The sequence below is a fragment of the Pleurodeles waltl genome, chromosome 11, assembly GCF_031143425.1.
Source record: "Pleurodeles waltl isolate 20211129_DDA chromosome 11, aPleWal1.hap1.20221129, whole genome shotgun sequence".
NCBI classification, from domain to species: domain Eukaryota; kingdom Metazoa; phylum Chordata; class Amphibia; order Caudata; family Salamandridae; genus Pleurodeles; species Pleurodeles waltl.
Window position 1 is genome coordinate 507,073,249 of NC_090450.1, and position 25,989 is coordinate 507,099,237.

Below are 25,989 nucleotides of genomic sequence, written 5' to 3' on the forward strand. Positions count from 1 at the left end.
AGGTGCAGGCCCGGCGACGTTTGTATGAAGGAGTCAAACAGAAACTGCGGGCTATGCAGCTGACATACATGCTCCTCTTTCCCGCGAAGCTGAAAGCCATAATGGACGGGAAATCCTTCTTCTTTGACTCCCCGGAGTCTGCATGGGAATGGCTCACAGAGGAACGCCGTGTGACTCGGGGGGCCCCCCGAGTCGAGGAGCGGTCTGCTGGAGACGGGCCGCATTGGCCCCCCGGGAGTGCAGGGGGGCCGCAGGTGCACTTGGTCTCGTCGGAGAGGGAGGAGCGGCCTCCGTCAAGCCTCGTTGGAGGATGCACGGCAGGACCAGATCCCCGCTGGCGGAGGGCCTGTGACAGATGGCCCTGAGGAGAAGAGGCCGACTCAAGACGTGGAGGGGGAGCACCCGAGCCAATCTTCCTTGCTCTCCTGACTTTGACTCTGGGGCTGTGAGTACCTGGTAGGGTCCGGCGGTCGCTTCCCCATGGAGGTGAGGCGAGGGACAGTGTTTGGCCGCATTGCAGAACTCCGACTCAAATGGAGGGGTCCACCATTCCACGTTAGCTGTAGACAATCTGTATCTACTGTTTGGGGCAACAGATGCTTCTGGGGTGGAAGTATGGGGAGGGGGGCAGTTGGGGGGAGTTCAGGGGTTGTTTAACAGTTCTGTGCTAAGGTTAATGCAATGTTTCATTTCTCAGTGTTGGCTTGACAGGTCACGATGGAAGGGTCGGGCAGGTGCAGGAAATGTACTGTTCTTGTTCTTTTGCTTATGTCAGAGTCTGCCAAGCGAGTATTATCCTGGAACGTAAACGGACTCCTAAATAAAATCAAGAGGTCAGCAGTGTTTAGCACCCTCTGTCGTTTTGCACCGTCTGTGGTCCTGCTGCAGGAGACCCACCTGCTTGGCACTCGATTCCCTGTGCTGCTGGGAGGGGGTATGACCGGGTTTATCATGCAGGCTATACCAGGGGCTCATAGGAGATGCCCATTTTATTGCACTGTTCGCTGTCTATGGTTGTGGCTACCTCTCACTTGGACCCACAGGGGTGTTACGTGGTCGTCTCCGGGTTGGTGCGGAGGTGCCCCATCAACATCCTTAGTGTTTATGCCCCCCCCGGGCGTTACAGAGCTTTCTTACAACCCTTCGGGACGTGGTGGCGGGGCTCCCCCGGGGACTGACTATTCTGGGAGGGGATTTCAGCTTGGTGCTGAACCCAGAATTAGACATTATGAGACCTTTGTCCTCGAGTCGGACTGTCATAGCGTCAGGGCTGCTAATTGGGTGGAGGGTCTCGGTGTCTGTGATGTCTGCCGGACGTGGCATCCCCGGATGCGGCATTACACCCATACATCGGCAGCGCACCACACTCACGCCAGGATAAACCTCTTTCTTGTTCCGGCCCTTGACCCATCTTGAGTTGTGAGGGTGGAAATGCTCCCACACGGGGTCTCGGATCATGCGAAGCTCTTGCTACGACTAGATGACTTTGATGCGGGTTGACGTCCGTTGTGGCGGCTTAATGCATGGTTCCTACAGGATGACGACTATAGGCAGGCCATAGGCAAAGCCTGTCAGAGTACTTCTCTATTAACCTCGGTTCGGTGTTGACCCCGGGTATACTTTGGGCTGCCTGTAAGGCTTCCCTTCGGGCCATGTAAAACACCTTCTTTGTGTGAAGGAGCGGGTGCGTAGTCAAGCGGTGTCAGTGTTGGAGGCCCAAGCGGTGCGCCTGGAGGGCCGACTTGCGGAGGCAGACAATGAGGTAATTACGAGGCAACTCATTCGGAAGGAGATCAAGCACACAACTCTTGAAACAGCGAAGCACATGTGGCTAGCTTCTGTGGCCCGGGTTTATGGGTGGGGAGACAAAAATGGCAAGCTTCTGCACTGGTTGGCAACTGGTCTAATGGCGGGGAGGATCGTTCCGGAGATCGTTGCTGAGTCGGGGGTGGCCTCCGGGTCGCCTTGCGAGATTGCGAAGAGCTTTGCTACCTATTATGAGAGATTATATGAGGAGCGCCCTAGACCACTGGCAGGGAGGAATGACCCCCTATTATATGAGATGTCCTTTCCAAAGATTTCGGTGGCCGACAGAAGAGACTTGGACGAACCGGTGAGTGTAGAAGAAATTGGAGCCGCCATCGCCGAGTTAGGGTAAGACTCCAGGTCCGGACGGGTTCCCGGCTGAGCTCTATAATAAATTTTGAGATGTACTCGCCCCACACCTGCTAGCCATGTTTGAGGAGGCAGAAAGGACTGGGGGATTCCCTCCAGAGCTTGACCAGGCAACTATTGTAGTAATCCCCAAGACGAAGCCTCCGTCGTGGAGCTGCTCGGAGTATCGACCAATCTCACTCCTTAATACAGAGATTAAGATTTTTTCTACAATTCTGGCGGCCAGATGACGAAAAGTGTTGCCCTCACTAATACATTCGGACCAGTGTGGTTTCATGCCGAATAGGGGTACTAGGCATTGTATCAGATGGCTGCACATGGCCCTGGCTAATCGGGCCCTCCTGTCCCCCCTGCTGGCACTCCTCCTCATAGACTTCGAGAAGGCGTTCGATACAGTGGATTGGTCCTATCTCCGGGGGGTGCTGGAGAGGGCAGGGTTCGGCCCACGATTTTGGGCCTTGCTGGGGCTCCTCTACTCTAACCCTACAGCCTGAGTGCAAGTGAACGGGGTGGTGTCAGATTTGTTCCGCATCGGAGGGGGACACGTCAGGGCTGCCCTCTCTCTCCGCTTTTATTCGCTCTAGCGATGGAGTTGTTGGCGAAGCTGGTAAGGGAGTATCCCTTGATTGATGGGTGGGCCTGGCCCACTGCGTGGGAAGATCGCATTGCACTGTATGCAAATGATGTACTGGTGTTTTTAGCTAACCCAGCTAGAAGCGGGTCGCGGGTGTTGCAGCTCTTAGGACTGGTTGCGGATGCGTCGGGTGTGGTAGTAAATCCCGGTAAGTCTCTCCTGGTCCTGCTGAGCCCGGCCAGGGATAGCTATGATTGGCAGCAGGATATTCCTCTCCGCCGTAATAGCTTCCGCTATCTTGGGATACACGTGGCACTCTTACCTGAGTTGGCGTGGTCCCTCAATGTAACACCCTTGACTCGGAGAGTCAGAGACGACCTCCAGCGCTGGCGGTCGCTCCCCTTCAACATTCTGGGCTGAATTGCGCTGTATAAAATGATGGTGCTTCCTTGGCTCCTCTACGTGCTTCAAAATTTTCCGCATCATATTCCTAGGAAGTCGTTTAGCGAGATGGAGGTGGTGGCGCAGCAATTCTTATGGCATGGTTCGCGCCCCCGGTTAGCGCTCCGTACCTGTCAGGGGGATGTTTATGAAGGGGGACTGGGAATGTCCAACCTCTATACTACTTAGCTATGCATCTATTTGTCATCCATGACTGGTTGGGAGGGGGATGGTCGGATCCGGCGTACCAGCTAGAACTCTTGACGATGGGCTTCTCTGGCTTGCTTGGGAGGTTGTACAGTGATCCCCTGCTGCGCATTGTTTCGGAGGTGACTCGGGTGGTGTTGGTGGGGTGGAGGGCTGCACAGCGAACAACTGGGTGGTGGCCCCTCCTTACCCAGCAGACGCCGTTGTGGCAAGGACGGTGGCTTGGGGAGGTCTCAGCACTTCGGGGATTCAATAAATGGAACCTTATAGGTATCTCCCAGCTGGGTGATGTATGGACTGGCTCCCGCATGAGATCATTTCAGGAGCTCCAGGAACGCTTTGAGCTGCAAAAGTCCCAATTCTACAAGTTTCTGCAGCTTAGGCATGCATTGCAGGCGTATATTCAGGCAGGGACAGAACTCTCGGAATTCAGCCCCGTAGAGGCCAAAGTTATGATGGGTGCACTAGGCAGGGGGGGGAGTCTCACACATCTACCGCTCATTAGTTAGTAACACCACCCAGGCACTTGACAAGCTCAGAGGGAGATGGGAGCAATGGGTGGCTCCGATCGATGATGGAGACTGGAGGGAGGTGTTGATGGCCCCATGATTCCTAGTTACGGCCTCCGGACTCCGAGTGGTGCATATATACTTTCTCCACACGGCATACCTCACTCCTGACCAGATGTGTAAAGCGGGTTTGCGGCCCCAAGCGGACTGTCCTCGTTGTGCAAGCTCCAACGTAGACTTCTTTCATATGGTATGGACCTGCCCCCAAATAACCTGTTATTGGAGGGCGGTGCTGGGAGAGATCTCAAGAGTTATACAGGGGGAAGTTGATGTGGCTCCATTGCTAGCTCTCCTAGGGGTGCTCGACTGGTTGGGCTCCAGCAGAGCGCAGCAAACTTTTGTGGGGGTGGCCTGCTTGGTGGCCAAAAGAGACATTGCAGCAAACTGGAAGGCCGAGACCGCTCCCTCGATCATAAAATGGCATCAGGGGGTGGACTGGTGTGCACAGCAGGAGAATGTGGTCTGCGAAGTACGAGGGCGCCTGGCCAAATACACAAAGGTGTGGGGGAGTTGGAACAGGGCAGAATGCCTGGGTTCACCGTAAGGGGATGTGTGCAGTCTGACAAATGGGGCAGTGGTTCCTGTATGTGCATTAGAGTATCATGCGATGGATTGATATGGTGTACTACCTTACCTGTGCTGATTGTACCAGTGACCTATCGGACTGTCAAGTCTTTTCACATAAAACTAAAAAAAATGGTTTATCAAAAAAAAAAGAACTTAAGAATAATTCAGAACATCTACTTACCTCACTCTAATGGGCCAAGAAAACGAAGAGGAGCAAAATCACATTAAATGATTCAACAAACAATAGAGCTCCAGCTTGCTCAACAACGCTCTAAGAAAGAGCAAGAAAAAGGCTAAAAAAAGCAAAGAATAAAAAGAAAAAAGACACATTTCAGATATTGCAAAGAATGGAATACGCAGTGACAACCCCAAACGCAACAAGCACATATCCTATTTTCAAATGCAGTAAAATTGATAGTAAAATCGAAGAAACTCAGAAACATCGGCAACTATTGGACAATCATTGTGTTGCGCCACGGCCTGCTGCGGCGCGCTCGGAAGCTCCGAGTCGGGTCGCGGCCGGCACGGTTCAGCTTCTGGGCCGCCGGTCGTGCCGCGCTCCCTTTTTTTTGTATATTCCTTGCACGAGGCCCTGGGGTTTTCTCGGGCCTCGGCAAGTGCGGGTGCAGCGCGGCCTGGGAGCTACTGACGGGCCCTTCCCCCCACACTAACACTTACCTGGTTTTTGTTCTCTTCTGTTCTTTTCTCTTCTGTTTTCTCTCCTTCTTTTACTTCCTGTCTGTGTGGAGCCATGTTTTTGCTCTGTTTTTTCCCAGCATCTCTTTCTCTTCCCTGCATGCATCAGGATCCCTATCTAACATGGTGACTTCTTCTTTATGCCTATGGTAGTTTTTCCCAAACTAACATGGCGTCTTTCCTCTTCCTGAAGGTCACTTCCTGTTCTTGGGTATATGAGGTCTAAGACACTTGATCTTCTTGCGCAGCAACACTTCCTTTGGTGGTGATCTTGCTCCATTTTTTCCAGCTTTTGGTACCCTTTTTTCTGGCCCTTCTCTTGCTTGTGGTTGTGCCCTTTTTTTGTTTTTTTGTTTTAGGGAGTTCCAGCCTTTGAGGTTTTTTCCTTTGGGTTTTTCCTCAGGGACTCCTTTTGGAAAGCACGGACTGCCCTGACGTCTACTTGTCAGCAGCACCGTGGCTACCAGAAAGGGTCACCCATATCTCGGCCAAGGCAGGACCTACAAGCGGCAAGGCCATCCTGCAGATAAATCTGGTAAGCAACGAGTCAACCATGACACATCGCACACCACCACTGGCTCAAGCCAGTGCACCCAAAAATGACTGCAAAGTACAAAACCTAAAGAACCTCATGATAATATAGTTTTGTAACCCGCTGCTTGCCAACCAATGCAATCACAGGCTCAAGCATACCCTTTTGGCACAACAAGTACAACCTCAAACAAGACCTAGGGCTTCTAAACAGCATTCTCAACGTAAATCACATCTGACTCCACGCCGGAAACCTCTGCATGGGCGAGAGTTGGCTCCCTGCATCACACCCCGGAAACCCCAGGGCCATCAACTCAATCATCCGAAGCACAACAATTAGACACTACAAGTGGGAACAAACAAAGAGTGCCAAAAGATACTAAGGAAGCCATCCAGGAGGCAACAGAACAAAAGAATAGTGCATTCACCGCTAAGCTAGTCCCTACACCTTAACATTAGCTCTGAAGAGAACCACGATATTCTGAATCGATCAAACCTATTAAGGCTGTTTAAGGCATTCCCAGAGTCAACCAATAAAGAATCGGAGGACACTGAAAGAGTAGCATTCAAAGTGCTACCTGAGCACAGCAATCACCGAGAATCACCAATAATGACTTTAAAATCTTTGAAATTGGCAGAAACTGTGCTGAAAAACAAATGGTACCTAGAGGATTGGGGTATTAAGGTGGAGCTGATGGGCCACCACAAATATCCCTATCCCTTAAAAACACCTAGCGAAACCCAGCCCCAAAAAACAAGCACCTGCAGCATCCTAAAAGGGTCACAGCACCTCAAGACGGATGAGCAGAACTCCAAACTCTCCATACTTTGCTCCTATGCAAATTCAACAACCTATACTAGAAAAGTGACCTTTGACCAAGGAAATGTAAGCAGTACAAATATGTACATTACTACTCCTAGAGGAACAACTCAGCAATGTGCCTAACAACAACAACCAATCTGAGAGCAGCTATCATTATTTGACAATCATCTCCTGGAATGTCGCAGGCCTGAAAAGACTTTTAAACCTTGACGTAGCGCAACAAATTAAAAAAAAGAAGACATATTATGCCTACAAGAAACCTGGCTAACTTTCCCATTGGCTATCCCAGGCTACCACAAAATACACCAATTGGCAATAAAAAGAAATATTTTCAGGAGACCCTCCGGTGGCCTGTCAATTTATGTAAACGTCGACCTAGACTTTAGAGCCAGCACAGTTCCCACATATAACCACTCGCTACAAATAATAAGAATTGAAATTTCTACTCCAAATAATCGTACGTCAAAAACTCTTATAGTAATTCTCTACTTTAACATCTTCGGCCAGGCAAGAGCAGAAAGTATGGCTCAATTTCTCGACATCTTGGATGAAGTATTCTGCGATCACACAGGTTATAATATTATAATTTGTGGGGACTTCAGTCTCAGATTCTTAAGCAAAACTGCAGATCAGGACCATCCGATGTGCCTGGCCACCCAACAACTTCAATGTTTTCTGAGCAAGTATGGTCTTACCTCCATTCAGCACTCTCAAAAAGCAAGCTCTTTTGCACCACCGTTTCCCAAAACCTTGCAGGGCAAGAGCACTCTAGACTTCATCTTTGCTACTGAGCAAGCCATTAACCATCTGTCATCCTTTGAAATTTTACAATTAAACACCAGTGATCACCTTCTGCTTATAACACGCTTCGAGTTGCATCCAAGGCGTATGGAAAGATATGAGTCAATAGGTCATTTGCAGGGGGACGAGGATCAACAAATAATCAGGGGAATAAAATGGGGTTCTATAGCATTACAAGCTTAGACGTCTTGGTCTAACTCAAATGGTTCGACTCTACTCTCAATGACGGGTGAAGAACTCTGAGCCAAATGGCCAGATATTACTAACAGTCTTTTAAAACAATCAGGAGCTATCAACACCCTCCGTATCATTCCATAAGGGAAAGAAAGCTGAAACTTGGCAGACTGAGAAGATCACAAGCTAAAATTAAGGACCCTCTAATAAAAAGAGAGTTAGCATTAAAATTACGAACACAACCAAAACAATATAAGCAGATGATCTGGTCTCTAAAACGGCAACAAGCAGAAAAGGAATCAATTTATATTCACTCCTTGATAAGAAAATACAACAACAGTGATCTATGGAGATATATTAAAAATAAGATGGGTCAGAGCGACCAGCGAATTAACGTGATAAACGAAGCAACATGGATAAAACACATAACAAAATTATACCCAGCTGCTGCACTCTTTCCGGAACAACCAAAGGAAAATCCAGACATATACGATTCTGAATCAACCACAAGCCTAGCTCCCTCTGCAAGGGAAATTTCCATTATCCTACGAAAAATGAAATCTTCTGGGGCCCCATTGGAATCCCTGCAAAAATCTTCAAAGAAGACCAAAAACTTTGGACACCAATCCTTTCCGTATTGTATTGTTCCTGCCTTGACTCACAGGTAGTTCAACCCAGCTGGAGATGCTCCATACTCCATCCAATTTATAAAAAAGGTGATAAGCAGGACCCAGCCAACTACTGTTTAATCACACCCCTGGATGTTGAAGCAAAAGGCTTTGCCTCAGCCCTTGTAGGAGAACTACAATCCTGGGCAGAGGCTAAGGAAATTATCCCCTTAAATAAAACCGGCTTCAGGGCGAACTCCGTAACTATTGACAATATCATAGCCCTTTCTTATCTAGCTCAGGAGGCTGCTGCCAAAAAGTCATTACCACTCTTTGCTTGCTTCGTGGATTACTCAGCAGCATTTAATGCTGTGGATAGACACCTTCTATGGCGCAAGCTAAGAAATTTGGGAATTCCAAATAAGCTAATAAGGGCGATAATTCTACTGTACACATCCACCTGGGTAAGGGTCAAACTGACAAACTTGACCGTCAAGTAAGGAGATCTCCACCACTAACGGGATAAAGCAAGGATGTGTTCTAGCACCGCTTCAATTCAATCTCTATTCAGCAGACATGTTGCAGGCGCTTATGCAAGCAAACTTCATTCCACCAAAAACTGGAAACCTAAAAATCACCTTGCGTCAATATAAGGACGACATTGTTCTGCTGGACCACTCCAAAATTGGCCTATAAAAAGCTTTAACTGCCTTGCACAGCTATAATACGGCAAATAAAATGAAAGTAAATGCTACCAAAACAAAAGTTGTAACTTTTGGTGGGTCATTGAAACATCAGCATTTACGCTGGAAGCTGGGGCCACTCACCATCAGTACCTCGGAAATGTACAACTACCTAGGCATTTGACTATCAGCTAAAGGAACAGCCACTGCTCAACTTCTTCATCTAAAGACAAACGCTGACTTTATAAAACCAGAATGTGTAAGCTAAACAATCTAATAGAAACCCCCTCAGCAAGATTAATACTTCAAATTCTTAAAGCTGTTTTCTTACTAGCATTAAATTACAGACATGAAGCTTTTCCTGGAAAATTCAACGCTTTGATAGATAAGTTTCAGGTAAAAATGTATAAAAGAGTGTTCAAATTGCCACAATATATTAGAAGTCATTTGATAAGGTTAGAATTTGGTCTGGAAAGACAGCAATGGGCGTTGATGGGGGCCTTTCTGAAATACTATTATAGGATAGTCATGCCCCCCCCCCCGTACCTTGAAATCAGCCCTACGTCATATTTTTGAAACAAAAACAAACCTCAGGTCACAATACCACTCAACAGCCATAAATAAACTTCAAATTGATCAAACAGCACTGATAAAACTAGCATAGACACAGATCGTAATCAAATCTATGCTGCAAAGACAGACAAAAACGCTCTCTAGAGAAAATAACTTGGAAAAATTGAGTAGCACCCCTGCACAGGAAGCACTGGCGCACTCTTATATAAATGCAAAAACTTCAGGAGATGGACAGAATGCAGAACAAATCAAACATTCTCCCCCAGTCACAGATCTGGGCTTAATCCATCCGTTTTTTTGCCTGCCATGCCACTCCAGTTCAGACCCAGCCACATGCAAATCAGTCTTGACTCTGTTCCCCATGGGAACAGTCCAGCCCAAACTGCCAGGCCAGGTCCTCCCTGGACCAGAAACAAGCATCCTGGGACCGGTTTCAGGGTATCACCCTTCATCAGCCAGGCTAGCTTGAATCTGGTGGCAAAGCAAGCACAGTACCCATATCTGGGCACACCCTTCCCACCTAGGGCAACAAATGCAAAAACAAAAGGAGATGGACGGAATGCGGAACAAATCAAACATTCTACCCCAGTCACAGATCTGGGCTTAATCCATCAGTTTTTTTGCCTGCCATGACACTCCAGTTCAGACCCAGTCACATGCAAATCAGTCTTGACCCTGTTCCCCATGGGAACAGTCCAGCCTGAACTGCAAGGCCATGTCCTCCCTGGACCAGAAACAAGCATCCTGGGTCTGGTTTCAGGGTATCACCCTTCATCAGCCAAGCTAGCTTTAATCTTGTGGCACAGCAAGCACGGGACCCATGTCTGGGCACACCCTTCCCACCTGGGGTGACAAATACAAAAACAAAAGGAGATGGACGGAATGCAGAACAAATCAAACATTCTACCCCAGTCACAGATCTGGGCTTAATGCATAATTTTTTTTGCTTGCCATGACACTCCAGTTCAGACCCACCCACATGGAAATTAGTCTTGACCCTGCTCCCCATGGCACAGACGAGCCCGAACTGCCAGACCAGGTCATCCCTGGACCGGAAACAAGCATCCTGGGACTGGTTTCAGGGTATCATCCATCATCAGCCAAGCTAGCTCGAATCCACTGGCACAGTGAGCCCGGGACCCACGTCTTGGCAAAATCCACCTATACTACGTGGTGGTGATATCCCACCTGACCTGTTAAACGCTATATGCCAGGTATCCAACTAAGAATTCTTAAAGCTCCCATGAGCCTAAAACCAGGCACCCATGATATTCAGCTTCCTGCTCTTCAACACATAACAAATGCACAGAAGATCTATTGGCCGGTTATACAGGAAAAATCACAGTTTGCACTGGCTGCCGAACCAAGAAAAAAATCACATTTCACACAGTTTACAGAGGCAAGAAACATCACAGTTCAATACTGTGTGCATATTACACAAAGAAAAAAGGTGTACATTGCTGATCTGTAACTCCCTGCCACACTTTAAATGACGTACAGACAGTTGAAAGGAGGACCACTTTAGGCACAAGGCTGTACGCTCTGAGGATCAGAGGAATGAAGCAGACTTACTGTTGCAGTAGGAGAGGGCTAAAGACACACCTGTTCTACACCACATACACATCATATGTGACCTTGTTGGAAAACGTACACTAGGGAAAAAGGTTTGTTGATTTGACGTTTGGTTTTTTAATAATTACTTGTTTTTAATAATTGTTTGTTGTATCTGTTCACTATGGACCGTTAGCAGACAAGACTATCATTTCAATTGTCGACCAAATTTTGGTCAAATGGGCAATCAAGCAATTGGAAACCCAACCGTTTGGGAAACAGCTTGGTATGAATGGGAGCAGAAATACTTTATGCTAAAGGGGCATTAGATAGAGGCAGTTGTCATCATTTTTAGCAGACCTATTTAACAGTAGAGTTTGTCCCAACCCTTTGCTTTCGCATTCAGATGACAATTTCTTACTTCATCTTTCAGGTCTTGCACTTCTGAAAATGATAAAGGTGGATTTAAGAAGCCTTATGACATTGTGGGATAGCACATTTATTGTCTGGAGAGAACTGGTTCAATAGCTGGTACAGAAAGGGCACTGAAACACCATGCTATTGAGTTCTGCTGGAAGTCAAACCAAGAGATTCAGCTGGTTGTAAAGTCCAAGGTATTGGTGAGATTCAGCAGTGCAGCATTTTGTAAGAAGATATTTTGTAGTTTAATTCAGGTGGAGGTTCGTGCATCAATACTGAGGAATTAATATTATCTGCTGGAGATTTGGTGGATCCTGGTGAAAACATATGGTGATAAGGTAGTGGGAGCATATGGTTGTTTGCTTAGATTTGCAATTATGGATGCTTGGAGTTTGGAAGTGGGGACATGACAACAACTGGCTAGGATTTTCTAGGTTGGCAGAAGGGGAAGATGTGGGTTTATTATTTAGAGATGGTTGCAGCCTTGGTGGGCTGGTGCATCCAGCTCGGGTGTGGGAAGGGGTTGATATGTATCATCCTGCAGCAGATGGAGGAAGATGGTCATAGAGCACGAGCTAGGGATGGGGGTGACAGGAAACAGTTTGGAAATGACAGGGAGCTGTTTGAAGAGATCTGATTGTTGGCTAGGGCTGTGAGGGGGTCCTTTAGGGATGTATGGGTTGCAGGAGGCAGAAGGGTAGTGAAATAAATTCGGAATGTATTTGCATTAGTGAGGTGGGTATTCACAATGGTATTTTATTATTTAGCTTGAAGGCTGCTTAAAGACATGTCCTATTAAATCTGCCCCTTGCACTGAATTGCTTAGACTACTGTCTCACCTGTAGGGCAATCCCACAACAGACAAAGAAAAACACCATTTACCATACAGCACTTTGGACAAGCATTTCTCTTATAGCTTTGTTTTGTAAAGGACTGAATGGCTCCCAACTGCCTATGAATGGGTTAACTATCGCAGGCATCGTAGCAGAGGTAATGTATTCCCTTCATTTGACCATGCAAAGTGGTAAATAAGTCAGACCTAAGTAAATAGGTGCCTGTAAGTTAAACAATTTACCTAAACTCAAGTATGCTCTTTTGACAACCTTGGAATCCAATTCACATACTTGACTTTAAACGTCATGAACATCGGTATTGCTATCATCTAAACGTTGTAAGTTCTTTAGCAAAACTTACTATGGTCACTTACCTCCAAAGATGAAGACCAGTCCTCCTGCAAGAGCTATCTTGCCTTTTGTGTTTTCATCGCTGCTGCCTACTTTCGTGCACTGCAAGCCAAATAATGAGAGGGCCATGGCAAGAAGACCCAAAGCCAGTGCAATGATCATCAGAGCACGACATGCTTGAACATGAGCTGCATTAAAAAGTAAAAAATCATTAGTACCTTAAAACAAGTATATGATAATTTAAAATAAATTATCTAAGTAATAAGCAATGAGCAGACATCTCTGAATTTGTATCCAGAATTCACTGTTGCACAAACCTAAGATTAATTAGAACATTGGAATGTTGCACGCTCCATTGGAAACAATGGAGTGCTCCCGGCTTTTACTGGCCGGTAAAAGCCCGGAGCGTCAACATTCTAATCTTCTTTGTTCACAGCAACAGCTGTGAACAAAGCCTCACGGAGCCTGAGGGGATTTTAATCCCCTCCAGTTCTGTGAAGCCTTTGTTTTATTTATGAGAATATTCTGCCCTCTAATGGCAGAATGTTCTAATAGCCTTAGAACCCGCCGTAGCGGGCTCTACCGGCTATTAAAGGCCCTCTCCCTTGTTAAAGGCCCGAGCCGTGGGAGCGGGCCTTTAATAGCCGGTAGAGCCCGCTATGGCGGGTTCTAAGGCTATATTAAGCCAGTGGTGCAGAAGGGTGAGATTAAGACCACATTTTTGTACTATATAAATGATTGCCATTTAGATTAAGCTTACTTAAATTTAGCCAATTGGCTTGTCCTAACATTGATCAGACACATCTGAACATAAAGTATATTTGACACCACTGAAGTATATTCGACATAAATGGTACAAACTCAAAACAAGGTCCACACTCTCCTCTCTTTCTCTTGAACAGATTTATTCTCTTGAACATAGAACTGAATTCTACAGTGTGAACACAATAAACATTAGTTACACCATAGGAAAATAAATTATTTTGTGTGTGATTTTTTCATAACTTGCAGGACTTGCAAAAAATGGGTAAATGAGCACTCAGCAATGACAGCAATGAAACAATGTTTTTCAAAAAATCTAAATTAAAGATACAAAGAAATCAAAAGACAGGGTTATTTGTGAAAGCAAAATCAAACATACACAGAACAGACTGCACAGATCTAAAGGTTATCTAATTGCAGGAAAAGCCACATTTTTGTGTTCTAAATTAATTAAAAGAAGGAGACAAGTGAAGGGAAAGTGGAAGATTGTTGTAAATTCCTTAGGCAATACAGGAACAAGCTTGAGATTTCGGACTCAATTCTAGAAGTGTTCTTATGAATAGTTGCATCTTACTCTTGTCTTAGATATTAAGTTGCACCTAAATATCCAAGCTTTAGATACATAATCGTTTCATGTGAGTTATTTCCAGGAGCATAATATCCTGGCGGAAACCATGAAATTAAAAAGTCACACCTAAAACTGGAGTAAGACATAGCTACACATAGAAATTATTTTGTGTATCAGGACAGGATATTCAAGTATAACTCGCATAAGCCTGGAGCAAACGAGCCAGCTCAATCTACACTCTACATCTTGTGAAAAAAACACCACCAGCAGTCCCTTTTTTAGAAGCAAGATATAAGGTCTGTTTCAAACATGAACTTAAAGCTGAAACGGTATATGGAAACATGTAGAGATTTTCTTTTTAAATGATAGAAATATGTTCATATTTTGAGCCCCCACAATCAAACCGGTCTGAGTGAAGAACAGAGTTCAAATGTAAAAGTGCACATTTAGAGACAATGAAGGGATCGCAATGCCTCCATCTAGGTACAGGAGCAAGAACACCAGTGTAAAAGAGTACAGCAAGTGCCAGAACACCAGTGCAAATCATATCTCCAGGAAGAACAAGTTCCATCTGTCAAAAAAGCAACATCTGATTTTGTGTAGCATACACCTTTTTAGAAATATGTAGATAAAGACAACATCTGGACTCTAAAAGAAACCTAAGAATTGCACAACCAGTGTAGACTGAAGTGATACCACACTGATTGCAGTCATGGAGATTATCTCAGCAAATATGGTCCATCAGTTGGCTTCCCCTAATTCGTTCCATGCTTTTTCTGAAGAAGAAATTAGAAATGGGCAGGAAGTTGGAAGGTTCTGCAATTGTGGATGTGCTACTATTGAATATATATTGGTGGAAACATCGTCTGATGAAAATGTTGTGTCCTATATATTGTTTACACAAATATCGCCCCATTGGAGTTAATACCAGAAAATCTATACCCTTTCTGTAAACAATATTTTGGCCACGACAATTACGCCAGATGATATATTTATTATTGATATTGTGGCACACATCCTTAATGTAGAGGTTTGCTTTTTTAAGTACAGGATTAAATGCATACTTAATTGAATATGGACAGCATAAATAAATTCCTATTGCTTATATTTATCCCTGCACTGGTAACCATAATGGGCTGCATTTCATTCCAATACATTTTAGTCCTTTAGTGCTACTGCCGACAAGGACTTTCCATACCAACCATGGTGTTGTTATAATAGGATCAGTGCAGTTCATTCAACCCCAGACCGGTTTTGGCCTTGTGCATTGTCAACAAGGTACAGCTTAAGTAATTTGGCACAACATGTTCAGGACCCGCTTGGTACACACTTCTGGGTATATCTCTGCTGCACTGGAAGGCTTGCTTGGACAGCCCTAAAAAGCAATAGTTGGATTGGTTGCTTGGTTTAATCTCAGTTACTGGTAATCCCTTTGGGATGTGTTCTACTGCCTTATTTTTGATGTTTATTTGTAAAAGTACAGACAGTCAGGGGTGGCTCCTCCGTAATAGTGGAGGAGCATTGTCCCCTTTCTTAGTCAGGCAGGCAGTGACAAATAAAATGATAATAAGACACTGTTTTATCATTTTATTTGTCGTTTTCTCCCTAACAGCTTGGAATGTAGGGTGGGGTGGGCGGTCCATAGGCAGGAGTGGGGGGCACTGAAAAGTGCTCATGTCGGTCTGGCCGGCCATCTTAGTCCAGCCAAACTGACATGTTCCTTACATTTCTCTAACCTGTCTGTGTAACACAGCCGGGTTGGAGAAATGTCACAGAGTCCCTGTTCCTGAGTGGGCGTCCAGCCAGCCCACTTAGATTAGTCCTGGTGCTGCTCTCATGCTTCCTTTAGCATGAGAGCAGCATTTGGACTGGCTTGTTGCTGGGACAGTTTCTTCTATAAAATTCCTTATTAGCGTCACTGGCTCAGCACTGGGGAGACCTATCAACTAGACCCTCGACTCATTTGATGGTACAGTATCTGCAGTTTATGGGAATGGGTAGACACCTGGTGCATTGGCTAGCTCGCTCACTGCAAGCTCACAGTACACCCACAGATGCTGCCCTGCATGACCGCTGGGAAAGTAACCTTGGCTGACCTTGCATGGATAAAGAATGGGCCGCAGTCCTGGAAAGCCCCACTAACATACTGTGCAATGCAAGATTTCATCTGATTCCGCTTTATATACTACACAGGGCCTCTCTCACCCCTGCTAAAATGAACCAGTACTTCAACCGTGCTGATGCAGCCTGTGCTCTGGTCACAGAGGACTTACTCCATATGCTATAGTCCTGCCCCTCCCTGCACTCCTATTGCAAGGCATATCGTCCCGGCTCTCCATGTGCACAACACGCCCGGCAATCCACACACGGGAAGCATGTATATTAGGTTTATTCCCTAGGGCTAAGAAACATAAAACAACCCCAAGGTTCCTAGACATAGGCCTTCTGACAGCTAAACGCCTTATCACCAGAAGGTGGAAAGCACTGGAACCCCCCTCGCTTGAGGCATGGATGCGGTCCCTCCTGGTGTGCGCACAGGCAGAGGCGGTGGCATTGTGCAGAGAAGATAACATGGGGTTGCGCAAGTACCCATTGGCTTCCAGCTGGGAGGTGATACTGTCTAAGCTTGGAGCACTGATGCATGAGGTAGATGGAGATGCCCTGGTTCCGTGAGCTGCAGGGGGAGCACTATTGTGGTCTGGACAAGCACCTCAGGCCCTTCCCGAGGCCCTATCACTCGACCTCATTCTCTGTCACGACCCAGGTGGTCCATGCTTGACCTGGGCTTGCCGCTGTGGCATTAGGGTGCCTGGCTAGATGAGGCGGACCAGGGTATGGGGGGGGGGAATTGCTGGAAACTGCAGATACGGGCTCCATTTGTTGTTGTTAGCAACCGAATTTTATGTTTTATGAAAATACTGAATCTTTCCTCCTTTATGGCTAAGCTTTGAATAATCATTCATTATGGGGCCACTTCAGTCTGACTACCATTCTGCATTACTGTATACCATGATGGCCGGGGGTACATATGGACCTTTGTTGCCGGCATGCTGCTTTGACTGCCTTGCATGCCATGCTTGTTGTTAGCTGGTTTATGTACCTTTGGGATAATACAAGCTTGGGTTATACTGAATATACTCAGGGCTGCATCGTAGCTATCTCTTACTGCAGACAGTGTGTATTGATTGACACTATAAAAAATCTGAATAAAAACGTTTATAAAAAATGAGAGCAGTGTTTGGAATGAGAGCCTGTGGTGACTGCAGGAAAAAGAGGGAGTGCCTGACAGCAGGACTGGGAGCAGCAGCGGGACGGAGCAGCAGCTGCAGGTAAGTTAAAAAAAAAAAAAGTTATACCCCCACCCGACACCCCTCTCCAACACCGCCCCCTCCCACCTCCTCTCGCCACACAACCCTTGATTGGCGGTAGCCTCCACTTAGACAGTTATTAATCATACACAAATTGAATTGGGGTTGCTTGTGTTTCTTTTCAGAGGGTATGTGGCCTAGCGGTTCAGGTTGGCCTGTTACTTCTGGAGCAGGACAGAAACTGATTGTCATATGGGTGATCCCAATCTGTAACAGGGTAGTGAGGAATAAAATTATGTACTGGAAAATGGCCAAGAGTAAATACAAGTGGCTGATATTGATTTAAGCTTTCTTTTTTTGTTAGTTCAGTTGGATGCCTTGGGTGTGACAGGTATGATCAAATGTTGGTGTCATAGCTCACTGTGCTATAGGATTTCAGCTGCTCCTCTCTGATGTGGTCTAACAAGGCCAAAACTGGTCTGACTTTTCAAACATTCCCCTTGTAAGGGGATGTGCTCTAGTGGCTTGGCCTGAACTGTTGTTCTTGAAGAAAGAACAAGGTTAAATTGCATATGATTTACTACTATTTGTAGTGGTACAGTGAACAAAAAAATATTACTAGAATACAGTCCAAGGAAATCAGTTATAAGGATTAATCTATCCACTACTACCATCATAGTCAGATGCCGTAACTGTAAAGGTATATAGAGAAATGAGCCCCTTGGCTTACTATACCATATAACTTGAGCCACACCTCACTGGTTAGAAGTAGCAAGGCAAACTTGAGCTTGGTGTTGCTTGTGTTTCTGCTCAGAGTTGACATGGCTTAGAAGTTCTGGCTGGGCTGCTTCTAATGCACATGGAATCAGGCTGAATTAAATAAGAGTGGCTTATGCCTATGATGTCAGAGTTAAAAAAGGATAAACTGTAATGTAGCCAGAATAATTTGTCATGGCAGAGATTAATTCTAGTGTTCCACCTGTACCTTTTGTTCAGTGAAATAGGTGTGTCAAGACATAGGTCATTAAGCTCACTATCAAACACACAAAAGGTGATGGTAGCAATGCTTCCAATCTGTCTAACCACTGGCATGGCAATGGCTCAGGGTAGCATTCCAGCCCATCGTTCATTTGCTCACCATGCAACCTCCAATTAGACCCAGCCATATGCAAAATAGCCTTGGTCCTACACCAATAGGAATACTCTAGCCCAAACTTCCAAGCGAGGTCCTTTCCGAACTGGAACACAAGCAACCCAAGACCGGTTTCGGCCTGATTATCCCTCTTTGTTCAGGTGCAGCTTGAGTCCACTGACACAGTCATCAGGAGATCAACATGTGGGCCTACCCTTAGCCACTTAGAGTGTTATATCAAACAAACAAAAGTTGATGGGAGCAGTGCTTGCAATTTACATAACCACTGGCAACTGCATTGAGTAGCTCACTGTGCCATTGGACATATGCTCAACTGATGAGGTCCATTAAGGCTCAAAGTGGTGTAGGGTTGCCTATGTTCACGTTTAAAGCAGACATGGACAGCAGTTCTGGCTGGATGGTTCTCATTCAAGCTCACCAATGTTTGATTTGCCTGCAGTTGGTTCCTGTGTGCAGTGGAACAGCGAGCACATAAATTTGATTATAATATTGCTTAGAATAATTACCAGTGACTTAATATAATCCAAAGATTTCACCCATTATCTATTTGTTTTTTTATTTCAATGAGATGCACAAAGTTGATCAAATATTCTCAGCTATAGGTCCTGTACCACACTTTGGAATAAGTTTCAAACTGAATCTCACAAAAGAGGGCTGGTGTTGTGTTCCTTTTCATTGGGACTATGCTTGTGGTTAAGGCTCCCTTGACCCTAATAAAAAAGGGCCGAGACTAATTAAAATGCACTTGGTCCATGTCTATAGCGGCAGAGCGCGCAAATAAATTACGAACTGCAATGTGGATCAGAATAATTACCAATGGCTGAGAATAATTCAAGCATTTCACTGTCCATTATAATTTTTACCAGTGAGACACCCTTAGTAGGATAGGTATGCCAGACATTGCTGAAGTAGCTGACCTTTGTACAGCACTAAAGCTGCACATCACATATGATTTCCAGTGAAGTTAAAACTGGTCAGACGTTGCTTGTGCTACAGTTCAAAGAAGATGCTGTCTAGCCGTTCTGGGTGACCTCATAGGAGCACACCCAACCAGGATTTGTATAAGGCTGGTCTCCATCTGTAGTGGCTCAGCCAGAATATAAACAATGGACTGGAAAGGAAAGGAACTGACAGTAATTACTTGTGGCTAATTCGCGCATTGCACTCACTACTTTTTTGTTTTTCTCAATAAAATGCCATAAGTGTGGCATGTTTTTCCAGATGTGGTTCTAAAGTTCACTCTGCCATAGGGCTCAAGTTGCACCTCACTGATGAGCTTCAGAAAGGTTGAGATTTTGGGGTGCGTGTGATCCCATTCGTTGGTGGCGTGGTCTAGTGCATGAACTTGTCTATTATTTTGTGAAAGCACTGTAATTTTCAGGTGCAAAGCAATATTAATAAAAAAAAAAGATAACAAGGCAATATTTTCCCTTTCTTTGCTTTCGAACACATGGGCTGCCAAATCTTTAGACACTTCACCGCTATTTTAGCATTACTTCATTAGTCTGTATAAGTAAGTATGTCAAGATATAAATTACCAGGAGTTCTATATGTACTTGCTTTGAAGGATGATTGTGTGAGTTTGTTTGTGGAGTTTCTAAACCAAACACACTGAAGATAAGCATCTTCAAAGAGGCCTTTCCATTCCACCTCGAAACCAGCGGGACCACTCCCACTCTCTCTCACTGTGCAGCTCAATTTGAACCAAAGCCCAAAGATGAATAAGCTTCTTGAGAATTCCAACCTATCACAGAGTGAATGGGTCTTGGTATAACTAAAGAACTGCCTCATCACGATCATTACTGTTACAAAGTGGCTACTGGCCAAAATCCATAATGTACAAAACAATAAAATAGACAATGATTTTAATAAAATTAATTTTTAACATTAGTCTTTCGAGGGGTGTTTGTGTGTGTGGGCACACACATGTACGGGTATGTGTGTGGCTGTGCATGTATATGTCTGTGAGTAATATGGAAAATTTATCATAAAAGCCTAAAATGTGGAAGGTAGCCTTCAGTATTATTTTTCCTAGCGCCACAAGTAATTTGACAGAGTAGGGCATTTCTAACCACATCAATGTACCCAAGGATCTCAAGATGTGGCCATTTACTGAGGCACAACAACCTAAAGGGGCACTGCCTTTCTGCAGTTTTCAGATGATCCATATATTTATCTTCCCACCCATCCACACCTCGCTGTTAATATCCGTCTCCTTTCAACAGCCTCCCTTCCTGCAGCCCACATCCTCTGATCCCCTGCTCCATCAAGTTCCTGACAGTCACTGTAGACATCACGAAGTGTAGTCAGGCCACATAGATGTAATGGATTATCCATATCATTATATCCACATCAATTTGACCTGCTTCCAATTTGACACAGTTAGATGATACCAATTACATTTTGCACGTATTAACCTTGTATAAATCTTTTCGACCCCATACATTTTCAGACCTGCTTGACCCTTCCCAGACCTAAACTGGAATTTACGCTGATCAACCAATTCGGATCACTTTGAGTCAATTAACAACTTCTCTATTGTCGGACACACCACAGGAAAGGATTAACATGGTTATATTTTTCTTTACTGTTGAGATTTTTCCCTGAAGGTGCAGTTTGCACTCCACACTTTTGAATCTCATATGATACAGGAGCTATTAAAGAACACATTGTCACAAAACACTGCATCCTGAGAATACTGCGCAATGGCCACAGTTCCTGCCCCATCCATGGACTTGTAAAAAAATGCAATAGACATTTCCTTAAACGTGTCTACATTTAATTCTGTGAGTTTTAAAAGAATATGCATTTTTAGTTAAAAACGCTGTGCAATCTAAATATGCGTTTATGATAAATATTTTTCAGCCTCTGGTAGAAAATGCAATAAAACAATTCAAAAGTGATTCTCAAACGGTTTAAAATTTATAAGTAGTAACCTGATTGAACATCCTTTGAAAACAGAGGCCCTGATTTATACTTTTTGGTGCAAAACTGCACCAACTCAGTTTTGCACCAAAAAGTTTAGCACCGGCTTGCACCATTTCTGTGCACCAGCCGAGCACCATATTTATGGAATGGTGCAAGCCGGTGCAAAGTGTAGTCTAGTGGCAAAAAAATGACTTTAGTCGGGTTAGGCTGGCAGTATGGAAGAAGGGGTTTTTGCACCAAAAAATGGCGTTAGGCAGGTTAGAGTGAAAAAATGAGACTAACCTGCCTAGAGTCATATTCTGACGCAAAACCATCCATACCACATGACTCCTGTCTTTGAAAAGACAAGTGTCATGCCCACCACCCCAATGGCCAGCACAAGGGACCAGGGTCACCTGGGCATGGCCAATGCCCCCAGTGCCATGTAGGGGGGCCCATTTCAGGGCCCCCAATGGCACTTTAAAAAATAAAATAAAATATTTATCTGTGCATACCTGGGATGGGGTCCCCATCCTCCGCTGTCCCTCTGGTGTGGGTGGGGGTGTCCCTGGGGCCTGGTGAAGGCACCTGTAGGCTTTTTGCATGGTGTTCCGCCATGGAAATAGGTCCACAGGTCCCCTAACACCTGCCCTGACCCAGGTGTTAAAAATGGGGCAAGCATTTTTTGACCCCTCCTCCCTCCCGTGCACCATTTTTGCACGGGAGTATAAATATGGCGTTAAGGCCATGGAGTCATTTTTTGCACGGGAACGCTTACCTTGCATCTCATTAAGGCAAGGTAGGTTTCCACTTCCAAAAAATGACTTTAACTCCATAAATTTGGCGCTAGACAGGTCTAGCACCAAAGTATAAATATGGAGTTAGTTTTGCACCAAATTAGAGTAAAAAAAAAAATGACGCTAATTTGGTGCAAACAGAGTATAAATATGCCCCAGAAAGTCTACGACATTTCAACTAATGAATAGCTTGTCATGCCTTTCGACGAATGAAACTTGTTTTAAGAGGAGAAACTCGTCCAAAGAGGTTGTCACAACGAAAAGTGGTTCACTAAAACAGTTTCATTGTTTTTATGTCGCTTGATCCTGGATAGATGTTGAGCGAGTGCCTGACACTGAAGTGTGACAGATCACGACATTTTGTTCGCATGTCACCATAAGGAAAAACGCTTTCCGAAGTGCCCTACATTTTCGCATGTGGATTGTTCACATGAATAGCGGGTCTCATAAAATGGGCACTATGAAAGTTCCGTGAATTATGTCACGAAACATCTCAAGCCCCAGTAGACGTCTTCAAAGCAAGATTATAAAACGCCTATTTTTGTGATTAAAGGAAATACAGAACTGGACAATATTAACTAAGTTTTTCTCTACACTAGGTCGCATCTGTAAAAACAGAGCTGGAGGTCTGTATGAGTCAAACTCCCAAGTTTCACTTAACCTCTCAGGGCACAGGTTAATTATTTTTCCTATGTTCGACAAAAGTGCAGGTGGTTTCTGTGTGGGGGAGTAAAATCAACTTCACTGATACCAATTACATAACAGAAACCAGGGTGAAACCACCGAAACCGTTTCATGTTCAGGCAGAACATAAGGTCCGTTAGATGAAGTCAGGATCGAACTTGTTTGCCTAGAAAGGAAAGGTGTGCAAGGCCGTACGAGGTACGCCGCCGCAAATCGTACAAGCGTGGATGGATGTTTATTGGGTCTCAGAATTTTAAACACAGATAACATTATGTTTAGTATTGTTAAAGTAAACTAAATATTTGTTGAAGGTTAAAGGCTGCCTTTTTTTGGTGGGACTCTTTGATGTAATAAGGCACAAGGGACTCAGACCTTTTTAACAGTACCTCAACTTCACAGGCTGAAAAGAATTCCATTTACAACGCTGAAAATTATCCAGAAATAGTCTGAAGCAGGGCTGAAGATAAGACGAACCCTCAAATATGTCAGAAACCTCAACCCAACACGAAGGCAGCGTTTCCGATGGATATTCAACAATTAAATAGCCACTTTGGTAGTTTGGATGTGAAATGCCAAAGTCCATAATGTGTCTCCAATGAGAAGTAATATGCATGCTGAGGTTGTAGTTACATTATTACACACGTAGGTAAAGCTTGTTATTGTTGCTCCTGGTACATTAATTGTATGAGATATCAATCTTATAAGAAAAATCCCTTAAGGCCGTAAAAATCGCTTTCACGGTTTACCTCTTTTTTCGCTTAAAAACCTGTATTTTTGCTGAAAGTTGCCCTTCACTTTTTTCTTCAAAAATATTACCTGTCCCTAGGTGCTCTTGCACGTTAAAATACTCAAAATCGTGTGACAGTCGGCAACCCTTCTCCCCCGACTTTTTAACATCTGCTTCTCATGCCCTATTCTGCACACAAGCGGGTTTGAACTGGAGTCTGGTACTTGCCACTTCTTATGTATGTATAACCTAGTATACACTTGCTTGTAACCTTCCAGTAAGGCTCAACGATTGTTAGATTCCTTGTTGGCTTTGCTGAGGCCCTTTCTTCAATCAGGAGATACTGGACAGTAACTACTTTGACACTTTTGTTTACAACTGAGATTCCAGAAGCCATCTAATATTATTGCACATAAATTAGATAACCTAGCTTCTTCCCTTGGGCATTTGACGTCCTCACATAGAGATATATTAATAACATAAGCCACATGATGTAGCCTATTAAATTACACATATAACATCTCAGGGGTCTATTTACAAAGCACACACACACACGGATGTAGATGTAAATATGTGTCTGCAAATTTCAACTTTGTGAGTCAGGTGCACAAAGTCCAGCTTCAAAAACTAATTGTACATTTATTTACTACGAGGTAAAAAGAGCCGTCAAAACGAAAACTAAAAGTCACTTGCACCTCTTGGGACCACTGTATCACCACACGTATTTTGCTAGTAGGCATGCTATATTTAAATTCACTGTTGTGTTAAACTTGGTTCTCCTTGTTACATTTATTTAGCTCCTACAAGACTTGTGACTGAACTGACAACTATTTTACCTCCAATCATGGTACCTTAGGATACAAATGCTTGGGGTAAGGTCACTCACTGGGTGTTATTATTAATGTCGTCAATTTCAAATTTATAAAAGTAAAATCACTCTTTTGAGAAATCATTATTAATGAAAATTATAGTGGAGAAACAATTACTGGTTGAAGGTTCGGTACAAGCTATTACATTTGGAGCTCAAGTTGTTAGCTCAGTTGCTCACATTTGGAGCTCAGTATATTGGACTGTCCTCAATCCATTTTATTAGAATTGGCTGGGATGGCTTTCACTATATAAAAAGATCCTCATGTTAACCTTGTAACTCGGCTATACCAATGGATCTGAGTAGTCTTTATACGGAATATCATCAATGTACCGAAACATCAAGGCAGGCTGAGTTCCTCTACTAAAATGTTGATTGCACTGTCTTCAATAGCAGAGCAAAATTGTTAACTGCTTTTCCTCACCCACTGATTCAATCTCCATCTTCTATCAGCCATTCTATTCTGCTTTACACCATGACCTGATTAGTTAGGGTTTGTTCCTCTTTTTTTTATCTGTTAGCTTTTTTAATGATAAACCTTTTCATTAGAAGGAACAAAAAAATAATTATACACGAATATGTTATAAATATGAGTTCAAATAATTTAGGATCCATTTTTGGATAAAATTGTGGGGATAAAAACGTCATTTGCAAATATGTGTATATTGCCATAATAATGCTATAGACCTAATCAATTGAAAAGGTAAAGCTGCATGCAACATTGTAAGTACCAGCAGGCCTGGAAAGTCAAACATCATGAAGTAGCTGTAGAATGCGACTAACTTGCAAAGTCAAAGGAACCTCAGGTTCTGACAAACTGCAACATACTTGTAATGCCCTGTGGTTCATTTCCACAGCAAAATGAGGCAAACCACATTCATCATCTTGAGAGCTGGCTCTGCTTGCTACCATCCACTCATCACTCAAAATCCCTTACTATCTTTCCCTCAGCCAAATCCATGATCAATCTCTGTCAAGCTGCACTTCTGCAACATACTCTTCCAACACACATTACACTGTCATAAATAGATTCTTGATTTTGTAGTCTGTGGCCCATTCAAGTTTCCCACAACTAAATTGACTGAGGAACATCAAGTTTTGAGACTCACTGTGTAATTCTGTTTGTTGTTTGTGTAACTAAACAAGCACTAAGAAGCTGCAGGGAGTAGGTTATCGCTAAGGTGCCATGCATTTCAGAAAGCACTTAAAACCTTACTTTTCTACACAATGAGAAATTTACCTCAGTACTCCGAAGTCACACTTTACTTTTCTTGTACTGTTTCAGACAGTGACCTAAAGTCAATGTTTAAAAAAACCAGTCAATAAGTCCCATCCCATTCATTCAGAGCCGACACAACATCTCATTATTACCAGTAGTATACTCAGATATGTTGAAATCTGGTATTAACAGAAAGCTGATTTTGATGTACTATGGCCTAACCATTTTAACTAGCCACTGGTGGCCGTTTTATTGCTGCTCCTTGGATTTTCACTTTTGCTGTCTACTAATTCAAGAACAATTCTAAGCAAGGTTTTGCATCGCAAACTTTTTTCACATCTCACACAGTAGTGTAATGAAACATAAGGGGACCCCCTGCAAAACTTGAGCCAGTCAGAGGCCTGCCGCCCGTGCACAGT

At 44.2% G+C, this 25,989-nt stretch overlaps 1 protein-coding gene across 2 annotated transcripts in view; it reads right to left on the reverse strand.

Moving 5' to 3' along the window:
* LOC138265823 (claudin-10-like) overlaps nt 1–25,989 on the reverse strand; it is a 154,009-nt gene that overhangs the window by 88,174 nt on the left and 39,846 nt on the right. For both annotated transcript variants that reach the window (XM_069213894.1, XM_069213895.1), the window contains one exon: nt 12,601–12,765. In XM_069213894.1, the coding sequence (XP_069069995.1) occupies nt 12,601–12,765 (165 nt within the window). The remainder of the gene's footprint in view (nt 1–12,600; nt 12,766–25,989) is intronic.